Source organism: Lichenostomus cassidix, chromosome 13, assembly GCF_008360975.1.
Source record: "Lichenostomus cassidix isolate B80296 chromosome 13, HeHo_3.0, whole genome shotgun sequence".
Lineage (NCBI taxonomy): Eukaryota > Metazoa > Chordata > Aves > Passeriformes > Meliphagidae > Lichenostomus > Lichenostomus cassidix.
Genome location: NC_139494.1, coordinates 2,077,416 through 2,094,292, shown reverse-complemented (window position 1 = coordinate 2,094,292; position 16,877 = coordinate 2,077,416). Strand labels below are relative to the sequence as shown.

General features: G+C 60.1%; 1 protein-coding gene across 1 annotated transcript in view; it reads left to right on the top strand.

Moving 5' to 3' along the window:
- The window catches only part of LOC146431043 (protocadherin-9-like), a 29,362-nt gene extending 18,485 nt beyond the window's left edge, over positions 1 to 10,877 (top strand). Inside the window, exons 2-3 of the mRNA XM_085073266.1 lie at positions 5,228 to 5,270; positions 6,989 to 10,877. Coding sequence (XP_084929392.1) covers positions 5,228 to 5,270; positions 6,989 to 7,374 — 429 coding nt within the window. The 3' untranslated portion in view covers positions 7,375 to 10,877. The remainder of the gene's footprint in view (positions 1 to 5,227; positions 5,271 to 6,988) is intronic.
- The last annotated feature ends 6,000 nt before the right edge of the window (positions 10,878 to 16,877 follow it).

Here is a 16,877-nt window from a genome sequence, read left to right as displayed (position 1 = left end):
TGCTCTGGGGTGGGGTGGCTTCACCTCCAGTCCTGGGGCAGTTTGGGTGCCACAATATCAGAGATCCAAAGCTGTTCCAGGGTGTCCAGAGGAGGGACCTGGGGCTGGGAAGGTCTGCAGGGCCAGCGAGGAGAGGCTGAGGGCCCTGGGCTGGTTCAGCACAGCACAGAGCAGAGGGCAGAGCTCAGGGAAGGAGGGAATGGATGGAGGGGAAGGTTTAGGTTGGATATCAGGAAAAGGTTCTTCCCCCAGAGGGTGCTGGCACTGCCCAGGCTGCCCAGGGAATGGGCACAGCCTGAGGCTGCCAGAGCTCCAGGAGCGTTTGGACAGCACTGCCAGGGATGCACAGGGTGGGATTGTTGGGGGTCTGTGCAGGGACAGGGGCTGGACTGGGTGATCCTTGTGGGTCCCTTCCAGCTCAGGATATTCCATGATTCCTTTGTTCCCTGCTGGGATACTGCATTGGCTGTGCCCCCCTTATCTGGGGACTGTGAAGGGAGACGTTGTGTCTGAGCCTTGTGAAGGAGATCCTGAGCCACCTGCAGCAGCACAGCTCCCCTCTCCCAATGGCCCTGGCAAGGGGAAAACGTGTTGGGAATGAGCCCTGGAGCTCCTGTACCTTGAAGGAAGCTCCTGCTGGCCTGGATGGGATGGGGTGGGGATGGGGATGGGGATGGGGATGGGGATGGGGATGGGGATGGGGATGGGGATGGGGATGGGGATGGGATAGGATAGGATAGGATAGGATAGGATAGGATAGGATAGGATAGGATAGGATAGGATAGGATAGGATAGGAGTGGGGCTGCAGGTGTAAGAACATGGGATGTTGGGATGCACAATCCCAGCTGCTGTTCCTCAGGGTGCAGTGAGGAGGGAGGGCTGCAGCAGCACCGGTGCCTGGAGGAAGCAGCTCCGCAGGGAAGTGGTATCTGGAGGGAACAGCGCTGTAAAACATGGCACCTGGAGGAAATGGCTCCATTGGAGCAGCGGAGCCTGCAGGGAGGGAGCAGCGGGGGGAGGCAGCACCTGGAGCAGCAGCAGCACACAACATGGCACCTGCAGGGCGTGGCACCGTGGGGGACCTGTACCTGGAGGCAGCGGCGCCGTGAGGGATGGCGCCTCCCGGGAATGGCGCTGCGGGGATTGGCACCGGGAGGGAGCAGCGCCGTGGGGGAGCTGTACCCTCGGGAGTGCGCCGTGGGGGACACACCTGGGGGACACACCTGGGGGACACACCTGGGGGACACACCGGCAGGGAGTGGCGCTGCAGGGAGTGGCACCTACGGAGAACATTGGCACAGGAGGATGGGGCCCGTGAGCAGCTCCACCGTGGGCAGAGGGAGCAGAATTCCCAGGATTGGTGCCTGGAGGAGCAATGGTGCAGAATTCCCAGGATTGGTGCCTGGAGGAGCAATGGTGCAGAATTCCCAGGATTGGTGCCTGGAGGAGCGATGGTGCAGAATTCCCAGGATTGGTGCCTGGAGGAGCAATGGTGCAGGAGAATGGTGGAGTAGGGAATGGTGCCAACTTCCAGGAGCTGTGTAGTGGGAAGGGAGTCCTTGGGAAGAGCTGTGGCTGTTGCACAGGGAGGGGACAGTGCTGCTGGGAGAGGATGTCACGGGAGGTCGCCACTGTAAGGGACACCCCAGAGTGGTCTGCAGAGGGCTCCAAGTGGGAGAAGGGGAATTTCCAGGTGGCCTCAGCGTGGTGGCCAAGCTGCCTCTTCTGGGAACACTGTCTCCTTCCCTGGCTGAGGACAGACCTTTGGAATTCCTGGCACCCCAGTTTGCAGCGTGGACTGTGCTCCATCCCTGTCCCCAAGGCCAGCACAGCTCTGGGCTTTGGGGCTCTGCTTTTGGGGTGGCTTAGAGGAGCCCTTGGTTGACATCAGGGCCCGGTGTTCTCCCCAGGGAGGGAAGAAGGCTCTTTCTGATCCCAGCTTTGGGAAAGCATCCTGCTTTCCCTCCCAGCTGCTCTCCCCACACTCCCATTCCCCATTTCTCCACCCCACCGAGCCTCTCCACTCCCTCCTGGCATGCTGTGCTTCCCTCCTCCTCTTCTCCGGGCTTCCCTGCATGCTCTGCTGTGCTCTGCTGTGTCCCAGCCCCACTGCCTGCCCTCCCAGAGCTGCTCCAGCACATCCCCTCCCTCCCAAGCCTTCTCCCGTGCTGCATCATCCATCCCTGCTCTCCCAGCACTGCACGGTGCTGCCGTCTGACGCAAACAGAAGACGCGGGAGGACTAAACTGGGTTCAGGATGTTGCAGATGGTGGCACAAAAAACGTGCTCAGGGCTGACTCTCAGCTCTGCTCGGGGCTCCCAGGCTTGCAGAGGGTGAGGGAACCTCTGCCCATGTCGTGCAGGAGATGGAAATGCTGCTGGCTGAGGCTGCTGCTTTTGTCTTGTTCCCAAAGTGCTCCAGAGCTCTGCTGGAGTTCCTCACTGAGGTTTTAGAGGAGCCCTTGGAAGTGGCTGCAGTGGGATGAGTTCCTGGCCTGGGTGGGGAGAGAGAGAGGGTAATCATTAACATCAGCACCAGTATGGAGCTGATAGGGAGCCAGCCTGGCACGATCTGCTTCCCGAGGAGCAGAGGTGCCCTGGGTGGCAGGAGATGGGAGCAGCATGGCAGCAGGACCATGGCTTTGGAGAGCCTCCCTTCCCCCCAGAGCAGGGCCCAGGGGGCATCTCTGAGGGCATCCTGGTGTAAAATCCCACCCAAAACATCAAAGGGATTCACCATCCCCTAAGGAGGAGAGAGCAGGAGGCAGCTGACAAGGAGATGGATGGCAGAGAGGCAAAGCTGTGGGAAGGGGAGAGCTGGGAGGTTGTGAGGGCTGTGAATGCCCAACCAGCCACTTCCCTGGCTGGGGAGCACAGTGTGGAATGAGGATAACCAGGATGGGCCAAAGCTCAGGAGAACACGGCAGCTGCACAAAGCTTTACTTGGTGTGGCCAGGACGTCGTGGTGCTGCAGAGGGTGTGGCTGTCCTCTCCATCCCCTGGGAATATTGTCACACTCCAGGGCTTCAGAGGCACAGAAGTGCATTTTGGGTGGAAGAGGGAAACCCTGAGTACCCCTTGTGTACCCCAAGGTGTGGGCTTGCCTCCTCACCACCCCACAAAACTGGGAAAAACTAGTGGCAAAATTCCCATCAGAGAGGGATTTGTACTTGTCTGGTGGCTCATAGGAGTCCCTGAGCCACCAGCATGTGCTGAGAATTAGGCCATGGGGTCGTGTTTTCCCTCAGTCCCAGCTATTCAGGAATTCCACCCTGCCCCGTTCCGGGCTCATGGCACAGAATCCACTCCTCGGTGGCTCTGCAAGCGAGGGGACAACGCTGGAAAAAGGCTCCAGTGCCAGGAGCAGACAATGGGAAAAGCAGAATAAAAGACCCTGAACACAGCGTTCCTGCTTGATCCTGCCATTCCCAAGCTGCTGCTGGCACGAGGAAATCTCCGTAGCTTTGTTCCCTGCAGAGGTGGATTTTATTTTGGTGCTGCCAGTCCCCTCCGTGGGCTCGGCAAAGCTCCTGCTGCCCCAGGAAGAAAGGATGGTTCCCATCCACTCCCCTGGGAGCACAGAGCCTTTCTGGGAGAGGAAATGATGGCCAGGAGGAAAGCTGGTGAGGAAGGGATGGCGATAATTCCTCTTGGACAGAAGTGAAAGACCTGGGAACACAACCTCAAAGTGACCAAGCCATTGTGTGGTCACCAGGGCACCCTGTGGTCCTGAGAGGAAAACCTGATGGATCCTCTTGCATTCAGGTTCCATTCTCTTTCGACTTGCACAGAGCAGGGGTGAAAATGGAGCTGCTGTGCCTCTGGCTTTGTATCTCACATTCCAGCTGTAGCTGGGAGAGAGAATCAAGGCAATTCTGCAGGAAATAGGGCAGCTGGTGCATGGCCAGCCCCAAAGGTGACCCCGAGGATGTGCCCTGCCAAGCCGTGCTCCCATGCTGCCCGTGCCACTGCTGTACCCCTGTGCTGCTTTTGTGCTGCTGCTTTTGTCCCTGCAGTGTGAGCATGGCTGTCCCCTGCGCCCAGCCTGCTGTGAGTGTGAGCACCGCCGAGCATCCCGCTGGGATGGAGCCATGTGTGTCCATGTGTGTGTCCATGTGTGTGTCCATGTGTGTGTCCATGTGTGTGTCCATGTGTGTGTCCAAGTGTGTGTCCATGTGTGTGTCCATGTGTGTGTCCATGTGTGTGTCCATGGGTGTGTCCATGGGTGTGTCCATGTGTGTCCATGTGTGTGTCCATGTGTGTCCATGTGTGTCCATGTGTGTGTCCATGTGTGTGTCCATGTGTGTGTCCATGTGTGTCCATGTGTGTGTCCATGTATGTGTCCATGTGTGTGTCCATGTGTGTCCATGTGTGTGTCCATGTGTGTCCATGTGTGTGTCCATGTGTGTGTCCATGTGTGTGTCCATGTGTGTGTCCATGTGTGTGTCCATGTGTGTGTCCATGTGTGTGTCCATGTGTGTGTCCATGTGTGTGCCATGGTGTGTCCATGCCATGTGTGTCCATGTGTGTCCATGTGTGTCCATGTGTGTCCATGTGTGTGTCCATGTGTGTGTCCATGTGTGTGTCCATGTGTGTCCATGTGTGTGTCCATGTATGTGTCCATGTGTGTGTCCATGTGTGTCCATGTGTGTGTCCATGTGTGTCCATGTGTGTGTCCATGTGTGTGTCCATGTGTGTGTCCATGTGTGTGTCCATGTGTGTCCATGTGTGTGTCCATGTGTGTGTCCATGTGTGTCCATGTGTGTCCATGTGTGTGTCCATGTGTGTGTCCATGTGTGTGTCCATGTATGTGTCCATGTGTGTGTCCATGTGTGTGTCCATGTGTGTCCATGTGTGTCCATGTGTGTGTCCATGTGTGTCCATGTGTGTGTCCATGTATGTGTCCATGTGTGCCTCACAGCCCCGATCCCTCGCAGTGTCACCACCCAGGTGGCTTCAGGTGTCCCCGTGTGAGTCCTGAGGGCCACTGGGCTGCAGGGAGGATCGGGACAAGGCTGGAGCAAGCAGTGAGGGACGAGCAGCGGTGGCCAAGCAGCCTGCAGGAGGCTGGAGCAGGGCCGGGAGAGGCCAGGGGACTCCTGGAGGCAGCGGGGAGCAGGGGACAGGGCTCGGAGCAGTGACAGGGGGTGGCAGAGGCTGAAGGGGGTGTGGAGGCTGGGCTGTGCACTGATGTGACCCTGTCGTCCTTTTTCTGCCCCTCATTAGAGTCCCCTGAGCGGAGCAGGCTGTGAAGGGGGGCTGCCAGCAGGTATGTCCGTGTGGCTCCCGCCAGGATATCCCAGCTTCCAGGGGGAGCTGCCGTGGGCACCAGGGATGGAATGTGGCTCCAGGGGGAAAACTGGGCTGCCTCAGCCCCCAGAGGAGCTGAGGATTTGGGGACAGTCCCTGGGGGCTGTTTTAGGGCATGACGTGCTCACACAATGGTTTTGTGCTGATTTTGCCCCTTCATCCATTCCCGTGTCAAGCATTCCCAGCATTGCCTGGAGCCTCCTCCTGCAGAGTCCTTCCCTGCATCCTGTGTGTGAAAGCTGTGCCAGGGTGACTCGGGTGTGTGGCAGTCCCAGACTGGTGACAGGAGGGAGTGCTGGGAGCAGAAACCCCACCATGGTGCTCTGGTTTGCTTCTTCCCAGGGCTCAGGGAGTGCCCGTGACTGTCCTGCTTTTGGGATGAGGGAATTGTGTTTACCTCAGTGGAAGGGGGATGTCCCACATGTCTCAGGTCCCCAGAGCTCTTTGGCATCTCCCTCCATCAGTCTGTATATCAGCAGAAAGAGCTCCATGGTGGTGGAGACATGGAGAGGATTTTTGGGAAGCACAGGGACACCTGGAAGTCTGAGCAGCTTCAAGGTCATGAGCAGCTCTCCCTTCCACCCCAGCATCAGCACCAGGCTGGATCTGCTTGTGGCAGCAGGCAGTGCTGTGTCCCAGGGCACCATGGGGTGTCCCAAATTGGGGTAGGAATCAAGGAATGGCTGGTGACTGGGATGGCTCTTGGAGGGACACTCAGCTCTGCATGGAAACACCGAATTCCAGCCTCAGGAGCCTTGTGACAGGAGCTGCCTGTGCCAAGGACACCTGGCCGAGGCTTGGTGACACCTGGGGCTGGTGTGAGAGGACATCCCAGCATGGATTGGTGTAACTGGTGCTCAGCTGTGCCAGAGCAGGGAGCTGTGGTGCCCTCAGGGGCAGGGCTTTGGTGCCCAGGGCACCCCTGGCACAGGGGCTCACGGCATCTCCAGCCTCTCTGGGGCGGGTGTGGCTTGGCCTCTGTGTGCTCAGGGATTTCAGGAGACCTGGCTGGCCTTGTGGCTCCTGCTGAGGGTGCCTGGGGAGGCTGGAATGTGGCCTGGAGTGCCTGGTGGGAGCAGAGCAGGGATGCTGCTCAGGACACACGGCTGTGCCTCAGGGCTGAGTTCAGGGCAGCTCTGTCTGCACAGTGAAGCCATCAGTGGTGCCCAGGGGGAATTCCTGGTGCTTAGCAGGGTCCAGGTGGTGCCCAAACCGGCATCACAAGAGGTGGCAGCGTGTGTCCTGCTGTGCCAGTCCAGGCTGGGCAGCCTCCCTGTGCAATCCATCTCCAAAGGGGCTCAGTGGGCTCTGCCCTGTGCTCTGTCCCCCCTTTTCTCTGTGGCCTTGAGCTCTCCTCCCACCTCTGCTTCTCTCCCTGGCTGTCTGGGGATCTGGCTCTGGGGTGTCCGTGGGTCTGGCTCCAGGATGTCCATGGGTCTGGCTCCAGGATGTCCGTGGGTCTGGCTCCAGGATGTCCGTGGGTCTGGCTCCAGGGTGTCCGTGGGTCTGCCTCCGGGGTGTCCGTGGGTCTGGCTCTGGGGTGTCCGTGGGTCCAGCTGTCCCTCCCAGCACGGGTAGGACAGAGCTATCCCGTCCCAGCCGCTCATCCCGCGCTCCATCCCCGCATGCCCAGCCGGGTTCCCGGGGTGTAACGCTGCTGTCCCTTGTTCCCCGCAGATCTCCGGCCTCTGCCCGATGTAGCCATGACTGGGACCTGCACCCGGGAGTGCACGGAGTTCGGCCACTCCGACACCTGCTGGATGCCCGGCCAGTCCTCCCCCAGCCGCAGGCCCAAGAATGCCCTCAAACTCTCCACTTTTGTGCCTTACCAAGACAGAGGGAGTCAAGAGCAAGTCGGGAACGGCAGCCCCAGACTGTCGGAAGAGCGCAGCACCAAAATGGCCAACCTCCGCCTGCTCCCCACGTACAGTGCCTTCTCCAATAGTAGCCATGAGCCCTGCAAGGACTCTCCCATGGAGGAAATTCCTCTCACCCAGACCTCGGACTTCCAGCCAGCCACCACCCCCTCGGCCCAGACCACCAAGAGGGAGATCTACCTGTGAGGCTGGGCGGGAGGGGCAGGGAGCAGAGGCCAGAGGAACGTTTTCCACTTCAATGCTTTATGGCTCCGGCCGCTTCTCCAGGCAGGGGGCTCTGCGGGGAGCAGGGCAGGGCGAGGCAGGGATGAGAGGAGCGCCTTTTTAACCCCATGTTGCCCGGGGCTGGGGGTGGGTGGGGAGGGCGAAAAGCATCCCAAAAACCCCGATTGCCGAGCATCCCGAACTGCTGCCGGGGAGGGCTGGGCAGGCTCCTGGTGCGGAGGGCACGGAGAAGGGAGAGAAGGGCTTACGTACCAAAGGTCCACGCAGAGCTGGTGGAGTTCCTGGGGCATAGGACGAGGGGTGTCCCCGAGCACGGGGAGCCAGCTGCCTGTCTCTTTGCTGTAGACTCCTGTAAATACGAATCTTAGGAATGACATTCAAGTCCTGCCTGATCGCAACTTTTTATTGTCCTTGAAACAAAAAGACATTTAAAGAGAAAGCAAAACACAGAGAAAAAAAAAAAGCAGACAAAAAAAAAGAGGAAAAACAAAACAAAAAAAAAGAGAAAAAAAAAAAAACAAACCACAGGGAGCAAGTTCCAGCTTTGAATGGTTTCCTGCGTGGAAGAGCCCCTGGGAGCGCAGCGTCCGGCCCGCACTCATGTTCTATATTGTAAATAGAGATGTGATCAGTCCCTGAAACAGCAGCTGGGGAGCTGGAGGAGAGGGGCAGCATCCCGGCCGGACTGTAGGGACTTTGCTATTTTTCAGCCTGGATCTCTTTCTGAACGTTGTCACTGTGCCCACAAGCTGCAGGGTCCCTAGGGACTGCCCGGTGCCATAGGTGGGGCTGCTTTGGGGCTGGGGAGGTTCCCCGGCGGTTCCCCGGCGGTGGCCCTGCGCCTGGCGGGTGGAGCAGGGGTGGGGAAGCCCCCAGGAAGGGACCGGCTGGGTCCGGGGAGGGGATGTCCCCAGGAAGGGACCGGCTGGGTCCGGAGAAGCCCTCAGTCCGCCTCTGCTGGCAGGGAGGTCGCCAGCGGCTCCGGCTCTCAGCCCATCGCCTCGGGCCTCCTCCGGGGCAGGGGATGCCCGCGAGGCCAGGCTGTGCCGTGCCCTCGACCTCCGTCCCATCCGCCTGTAAAGCCACCATTGCCTTTGTGAGGAGGAGCTTTGTCTCAGGGTCACACCGGGGGCCGCCGAGCCCCTGCCCGCTGGACTCCCGCCGCCCTTAGGCCACAGGGCCACTCTCACGGGGTCCAGCTTTCTCTTCCATTGTCAAAGGTCCACCGGTCTCCCCGGCAGGTCCCCGCTGCCCCGGCATCCTCAGCTCCCGTGCAGGGTCCCCAGCCGGGGCGGGGGGAGAGGAGCTCCAGAGGGGACCCCTGGCTCTGTCACCGCTCCCCGGCAGCCGGGCACGGTCCCGCTTTGGGGGCGCGCCCCCGGCAGGAGGGGTCCGGGCCACTCGCGCCTCATTCCTGGGTAGCCCTCCCCAGTGTCCGCCCGCCGGGCCGCGGGAGGGGCCGTGCTGCACCCTTGTGCTTCCCGTCTTCAGCTCTGGCATCTTCCCGAGGGAGCCAGGCCAGCGGTCACCGCAGGATGGGCCTCCCGTGGCGGTCCCTCCGTCCCCGCGGCGCTGGCGGGTGGCTCTGCCGGGCTCGGGGGGCACAGGGACCCCGCAGGGCCTGCCCTGCCATAGCTGTAGTGCCTGTCGGGACCCCCTGCCCAGCCTCCTCCCCCTCCCGCACCCCGCTCTGAGCAGCTCCTCTCCCTTCGTTGGGGCGATGGCAGGATGCGGCCACCTCCCCGCGCGGCTCCTGGAGGGGACACGGTGCCAGCCGAGCCCGGGGACAAAGGAAGGGCGGCAGAAGGTGCCTGCTCGCACCCGCTGCCTCGTGTCCCTCGTGTCGCTCGTGCCCCAGCCCTGCCTTCCCCGGGTGGCACCGCTGCCACCCCGCATCGCCCGCGGCCCCGGCACCTGGCGGTGCCCCCGGAGGAGGCAGGACCCTCCTCCCGGCTCCCGCTGCTGCTCCGCCCGGCCGGGTGACCCTGGAGGCGGGTGGGATGCTCCCGGTGGATGTCCATCCGCCCGGCCGGGACTCCTGCTCTGCCCAGCCGGGCCGCGCTCCCCGCTCGGGCTGCCTGAGCAGGTGCCGCTCCCGAACTCGTTTTTATTGTAGCTCTGTAGTTTCAGGGCCAAACTGGGCAGAATGTGCAATTTGGCCGCGCTGGCCACGATCTTTGACTCCACTGCCAACTCGGCTGCTCGCGCCTCCCCTGGGCTCAGGCAGTGGCAGTGTCCAGTGTCCCTCTTGGGGACCCCCGGGAGAGCCACATCCGAGGGGGGCTTGTCCAAGACCACCTTATCCCGGCGGGTGGGCTCCCTACCTTGTGCTGGGGTCTCCAGAGGGATCCCGAGGCTGGAAGCCCTGTGGCTGGAATTGCTGTGTTGTCTCCTGGAGCGCCTGGCGATGTCCTCAGTGCGAGCACGGTGCGGGTGGGGGGAGAGCAGAGGGGTCCCCGAGGGATGGGGGTGAGGATGGGGTTGGGGATTGGTTAGGGGAGGGGTTTGGGATCGGTGAGTCCTGCAGGGGTGCACAGAGGGCTGGTGGGGGTTTGAAGGGCAGCACAGTGGGCAGAGGGTTGTGTGTCTGGGGCTGCAGAGGGGTTGGTGTCTCGGGGCACTGTGTGGCTGTGGGGAAGGATGGAGGGACAGTGGGAACTGGGGTGTCAGTGGGGTGCCAGGGGTGCAGATGGGTCCCTGGGGAGAGGGTGCTGGACATCAGTCCTGGGAGAGGGGGGATGGAAATTTGTCCCGGGGGGAAGCTGCCAGTGTCACTGGGGATCAGTCCTGGGGGAGGGCGAGGAAGAGGTGCTGTGGGAAGAAGCTCATTTGCACAATTATAAGCCAGAAGGATAAAGCCTCTGTGCACGTGGGGAGGGCACAGCTCCCCACGGGCTCCAGTCCAGACAAGCACAGGGAGGAGGAGGATTCACTGTATCTCACACTGCACTAGGACAAGCCAGGGGGAAAACCAAAGGTGGGAGCCAGGGAGCAGGCGGGCTGCGTGGGAAGGATCTAAGCGACCCCTTTGTAGCTCTTCAGTGTTGGTTCTATTTATACGAGATTTCATTTCCTTGCTTGTGATGCCTTGTTTTTTGTACAGTTTTATGTACATGCAGGTGTAGCTTTTCTAAAGGAGAAATCCTATGGCAGAGTAAAGTACCCCACTATTTTTCAGATGGTGCCCTATGTCTAAGGCGACGCCTCTTGCTAAGGTTGTACTGCTCAATGTGTGATGCATTTCCCTGTGCGGGGAAGCCGCCGGGCCTTGGGCTTGGCTCTCCCCGGGCGCTGTGAGCACAATTGATTCCCTTGTAACTCTTTCTGTTCGGAGCCGTGAGCATGACACCGTCGTGATGCCCTTTCCGTTCTCTCCTGTTCCGTTCGTTTGCTGAGCTGTCGGATGACCAACTCCATTGTAATTAGCCCTTCCTAAAGCTTTACAATAAAAGTGTGAAAACCCGGCTGCCTGTGCCTGGCTGGTGCTTCCCGTGCTTCCCTCTGAGCATCCTCAGGGAGGAAAGGGATGGAAAGGCTTTGGGATCTACCTGCCTTCCTCCTGCTCTTGTCTCCCTGTTTTCCAGCTTGAGGGTGTTCCTGCACAAGTGCAAGGAGGATAAACCCCCAAAGCTCTTTCCCACACACCTGTGTCCTTCAAGGCCAGGTTGGATGGGGCTTGGATCATCCTGGGACAGTAGGAGGTGTTCCTGCATGGGGTTGGAGCTGGGTGAGCTTTCAGGCCCCTTCCAACCCAGCCATTCTATGGTTCCATGGTTCTGATTGATTTTATGATTTAAACCCAAAATATTTCAATGAAAAGACACCTCCAGACCCAAGGCTGCCTGCACCTGTCACCAACCAAGATGGGAACCTGGAAAAATCCCATCCAAGTCCTCCAGACCCTCTCCCACCTCTACCACTGCTGCTTGGAGACTGTCACTGCTTCCCACCCTTTCACCACCTCCTTTTCCCAGGCTTGGCTGGGTTTTTCAGGCATTTCAGACCCTTTGGAAACCTCTGGGCCACCCCAAACCATGGCACATTTATGGCTCTTCCTGCCCTAGCTCCATGGAGCTCCTCCAGCCATGGCTGTGGTGTTTCCCTGCCTGCCTTTGCACAGGATCCTGACAATCCCAAGCTGTGCCAGGAGCTTTCCTGGCTCAGGGCAGACTTCTCCCCTCTCTGGTCGGATCCATACAGGTGTTGCACATGTGGGCTGTGCTGAGCTCACACACAGCCTTGCACCTCTCTCTGCTCAGCTCTAGGCTCACTGTGCTTGGACCACCAGGCAAAGGCAAGACTCATTCCCAGCTTGGAAGGCTCCAGGAAGGAAGAGCTCCCACATGAATATGGAGCTCGTCCTCCCCTCCCTTCCTTTGGAGCCATGCCCTTCCCAGGGCTCTGCTGGGCCTTGAGAGGGAATCCAATGCCCCCCATTCCCCTTGGATCCCCCCTCGGGGTGAGGCTGGGGGGCTCTCAGCTGCCCCTCCATGCAGGGTCAGGTCAGCTGGGCACAGGGCTGTGCCCAGGGATCCAGGATTGCTGCCATCCCAGGGAAAGAGGATCCAGATGCTGAGGATGGTGCCAGGCTGGCAGAGCTGTCAGCACCCACCTGCCCTCAGGAGAGATCACCAAAGGGTGTCTTCCTCAGCAACACAGTCCCAGGCTCTCCCTGGCCTTCCTGAGCATTCCTGGCCTTCTGCCATGCCCTGCAGTCACTCCTCATGCTCCCTCCTCCTCCTCAGGATACCCACACCCCTCGCTGACCCCACCTTTGGGGATTTTGTGCCTCTTTCCCCTCTCTGCTGTCCCTTCCCCACTGCCTCCTTGCCTCTCCTCCCGATCGCCGAGCTCTCCCCTCACCCCACGCCAAGCCTTCCCGCTCCTCCGGCACAGCCCTGAGCTCGCATCCCGCCGGCTCCGTGCCGGGCTGGAGCCCTCCGGTTTCCATGGCAGCGCACATCAATTACCGGCTGGGAAGGGGCTGCGGATGCTGCGGATGCTGCAGCTGCCCGGCAGGGCCGGGTTTAGGGCACAGGGATGCCAGCAGCACCACCCTGGGGGTGGCATTTGGTGCCCACAGAGCCCTGCAGGGGGAAGTGGAACAGGAATCTCCCGCCCCAGGGTTGCCCCGCCTGGCTGGGCTCCATGGAGGGATGTGGCCTCGGGGTCCCTGCTCGGCCCTCGGGGATTCATTCCCGGCTGGAGGTGCAGGAGATGGAAGCTCCTGGCCACCCCTCGGTGGCTGCCCTGGTGTTGTGCACATGCAAAGAGGGTCACGGGTGACTGGAGGGGACAGCGTGTGACAAGAGATGGGCTGGGCTGGTGCCAGAGCTCTGTGGTGACCTGGCTTTTCCAGGTGCATCTGCTTTAATTGGGTCCTGGCTTACAGCAGGAGCTGGGAATGTGCCAGGCCAGGGACATCCATTTGGATGGGAAATTTAATTCCTGTGCCTCCCGAGGGACTGACCTCGCGGCCTCAGCTGTCCAGCTGCCTGCACAGACCTGGCAGGGTCATTCCCAGGGTTTGCATGGTGTCAGGGATGAGGTCTGGAATCTCTTGCTGGCTCCAAGCAGCACTGACCAGAGGCAGTGGCACCATTTCCTCCCAGACTGCCTTTCCTGAGGGTTTTCCCAGCAGGACTTCGCTCAGCCTGAAGCACTGTGGAGTTTAAAGCTTTATTTTCAGTAGCCACAGAACCACAGGATGGTTTGGGTTGGAAGGGACCTTGGAGATCATCCCATCCCACCTTCTGCCATGGCAGGGACACCTTCCACTGTCCCAAGGTGCTCCAAACCCTGTCCAGCCTGGCCTTGGGCACTGCCAGGGATCCAGGGGCAGCCACAGCTTCTCTGGGCAACCTCAGGTCCTCCTCACCCTCACCATCTGTGCTCATGTGTTCTCTCCAGAGCAATGGGCATTTCTGGAAACAGGGAGCCAGGTGGGAACCTCAGAACTGCCTGGTCCATTCTCCCTCAGTCCTTAAGGAAATTAAAAGATGCTGAGGTGGTTCCTGGGCCAAGCAGCTCTGGTGGGAGCAGAGACTGAGCCAGCAGAGCTCTGCCCAGAGCTGGCTGAGCAGTGAGCCCTGCCAGGGTGGATTTTTCCTCGGATGAGCAATAGGACAGCTCTTTCTGCTGTGATGATGGCCGCAAATCCCTCCTGGCATGGAAGCAGGGCTCTGGATCCCCGCCGAGCCAGCCTGGTGCTCGGGGTAGAGGTTCCAAAAGGATTGAAGAGCTGACACCACTTCTTTTATCACGAGATGCGTTTTTCTCCACGCTTCCCCGAGGCAGCTGCCGAACCTCCAGAGCAGGACCATGGAGAGAGCACGGCTGGGGTTCAGCAGCCGAATCAGGGTGAGGAGCAGAGCCTGGAATGCCAGAGGAGAGGGAATGAGGCACGGGGAAGCGGCTCTGTCCCTGTCCCGCCCGCCGGGGCTGCCCTGCCCCGCGCATCCCTCCAGGCACTCCGGTAATAGGATGAGCGAGAGACAAGCCCGCGGTGGCCCTGGAGCCTGGCCCTGCATATGTTGCGGTGGCCTCTGGGGGAGATTGGATATTGTGCTCCAGGAGAAGCCCCTGTAATCGCCCGCAGGATGATTGGGATTTGCAGCAGCTCAGAGGAGGCAGGGGGGCCCAGCCCCAGGCAGTTTGCTCGGTGTCTCTGCTCGTCTGGCACTCTGATGAAGGGGATTAGGAGATTTAGAGCCAGCCCAGCCCCCTCTCTGGGGGGCTCTCGAGCTGGAGCCCCGGCAGAACGCACGGCTCCCTTGATTCCCACAGGCGGATTGATGGGGATGAGGCCGGGGTGCTGCTCATCATGAGCAGAGCTCTGCTCCTCTGCCAGCAGGGAATTGGCATCCTCCGGCACAGGAGAGGCTGGACATGGCCAGGGGATCATCCCCCACACTGCTGTCCCCATGCCTCATCCCCAGAGCAGAGCTCTCACCCCACACTGTCCCCAACCCCTCATCCGCAGAGCTCTCACCCCACACTGTGCCCATCTCTCATCCCCAAAGCCCTCACCTCACTCTGTCCCCATCCCCAGAGCTCTCACCCCACACTGTCCCCATGCCCAGAGCTCTCACCCCACCCTGTCCCCATCCCCGCCCTGCTCCCAGCCCCTCCCAGTGCTCGGAGCCCCTTTATCCCGGTGTGAACCTCCATGGCACCCTGATTTAATCCCACCAGGAGGCACAGCTGCCTGGCCCCAGCTCTCCTGCCCATCTGGCCGAGCTGAGCCTGGCCCACAGCACAGCCCAGCCGCTCCCTGGACAAGGCAGGGCTCCCGGGGGCTTAGTGTGGGTTTTAATGGGATTAGCAGGAATGAGAGCCACGCTCTGCTCCATGGACAGGGAACTGTGCCCTCCCTCCTCCCTGCCTGTCCATCACCCCAGCGGGTGTCAATCACAGCCCAGCACCCACATTCCTGGGGAAAGGCAGCTCTGGAAAACTCCTCCAAATGAACGGATGAGATGTATTTGCTATCTTGGCTCCCTGAGCCCTTCTCACCACTCTGATCTCATTATGGACACAGCTGAGCTCTACTCACACTCCTGAAACAGCCCCAGATCTCAACCTTGGACTCCAGAGAGAGAAGGGTTTTCTCAAAGCCTTTAAAAAGGAGGTTTTCAAAGGGGTTGGACATCCAACCCTTCCTCAGTGCCCTCTTTGCAGCAGCCTTGTCACAACACGACATTCCAGGGACACCTCCTTCACCCAGGCCAACTCCAACTCAAACCACTCCATTTTTGGGGGGAAAAACCCCACAATTCAAAGCACAGGGTGGGTTTGCCAATGGAGGATGTCCATCATTAGGAGATGAATAGCAAAGGCCACCCTGCCTTGCCCTGGGATGCTCCACTGCCAGCAGCCACTTCCACCTGCACCGAACGTGAGGGCAGGAAAAGGGAATGTGAGGCCTTCAAGGAAAGCCTGGAAGGAAGCAGAGGGCTCTGTGCCAGAGGGACTCAGCTGTAACGGAGCCAGGACAGCAGGGATGGATCTGCAAAGCGCTGGGAAGGGCTGGTGTGCAGGGCAGGGATATCAGGAAGCAGGGGGAAAGTGTCATCAGGAGGGATGGAGGCTTCTTTCCCTCCTTATCCCTACCCTAAATCCTTCCCCGTGCTCTCCATGCCAGCCCAGTCCCTGATCTGCTCCTGGTTCTGGTTCTCTGGGACCGTGGCAGGTCCAGCTCCTCCATCCACACACAGATCCCATTTCCCCATGGTGGGATTGCTCCCTGAGAGCAGATCCATGACTCCCTCACGGGTGGATCCTGCAGGATTTATATCAGCAGCCACCCCCAGCCTGGGACACAGCATTTCTTTCCCAGCTCTGCACATCCCAGCCATTTCCAAGCTTGCTGGGAAGGATGTCACCTTTCCCAAAATCTCTCTGGCTGCCAGGGTGGGTCTGCCATGGCTCAAGCTCCCTCGCTGTGTGGAGCTCATCCCAAATGCTGATGGCATCAGCTGCACCCCAAAAGTCTTTGCTGGGGGTGAGGTGGCTGGGGAAGGACAGGCAATTTCCAAGGAGGAAAAGCCATGGAGAGGCTGTTTCCCCCAGCCTGCTGGAGCCTGAGAGCTGCTGAATTATGCTCATGACTCAAATGTGCAGGAGATGAGGAGATGATCAAATCCCACTCGCTGTGCCAGGGCTCCGCCTCCGGCCGAGGGATGCTGGAATCTGCTCCGGCAGCCACCAGGCAGGGCTGAGTGCAGCGGGAGGCAACGCTGAGACCCTTTGCAGGTCCTCAGACAGCCTTGGGGACACAGTGACATCCCAAATGGGTCACAAATGGGGTGGAAAAGCAGCCCCAGCTGAGTCCTTGGTTGCTGGTTTTGCCCTATCCAGGTAAAAGCCGTGAGATCCTCAGCCTGCCTGGGAAACACCAGGAAACACCAAATCCCACAGGTCTCATGCTGGAATTGTGGGATGTCACACCCACCTTCCTCCCTCCTGGCTTTCATCCCTTATATTTGCCTTCTTCCCATTCCCTCCCTTCCCAAGGACCCCCAGAGCTTTCCTGGTGCCTGGAGAGGTCCTGGTTGTCTCAGCAGTGTGTCCCCAGCCCTGGTGACCTGCAATGTGTCACCAGCCAGAGCCTGGCCAGCCTGACGTCTATCCTTTGTCCCTGTCCTCTGACACCAGCCTGATCCCAGCCATCCCACTGCCCCGAGCCAGAAGGAGAGACACAGAGCTCCCACACAGCCCAGAGCCAGGCTCACGCCATCCTGCCTCCCCCTGTCTGCAGCTGGACACTCTCTGGGAGAGTTCCAGGGCCAGGGGTCAGTGGTGGCAGGAGATTTGTGCCGCAGCAGGGACATGTGTCCAGGAGCCATTCTCCACTTGTTTAACCTCGCGAGAGACAGCGGCGAGTGGGAGGCTGGAGTGGGGACAGCTCTGCAGCCCCTCTGGGCACAGCTCTGCAGCCCCTCTGGGCACAGCTCTGCAGCCCC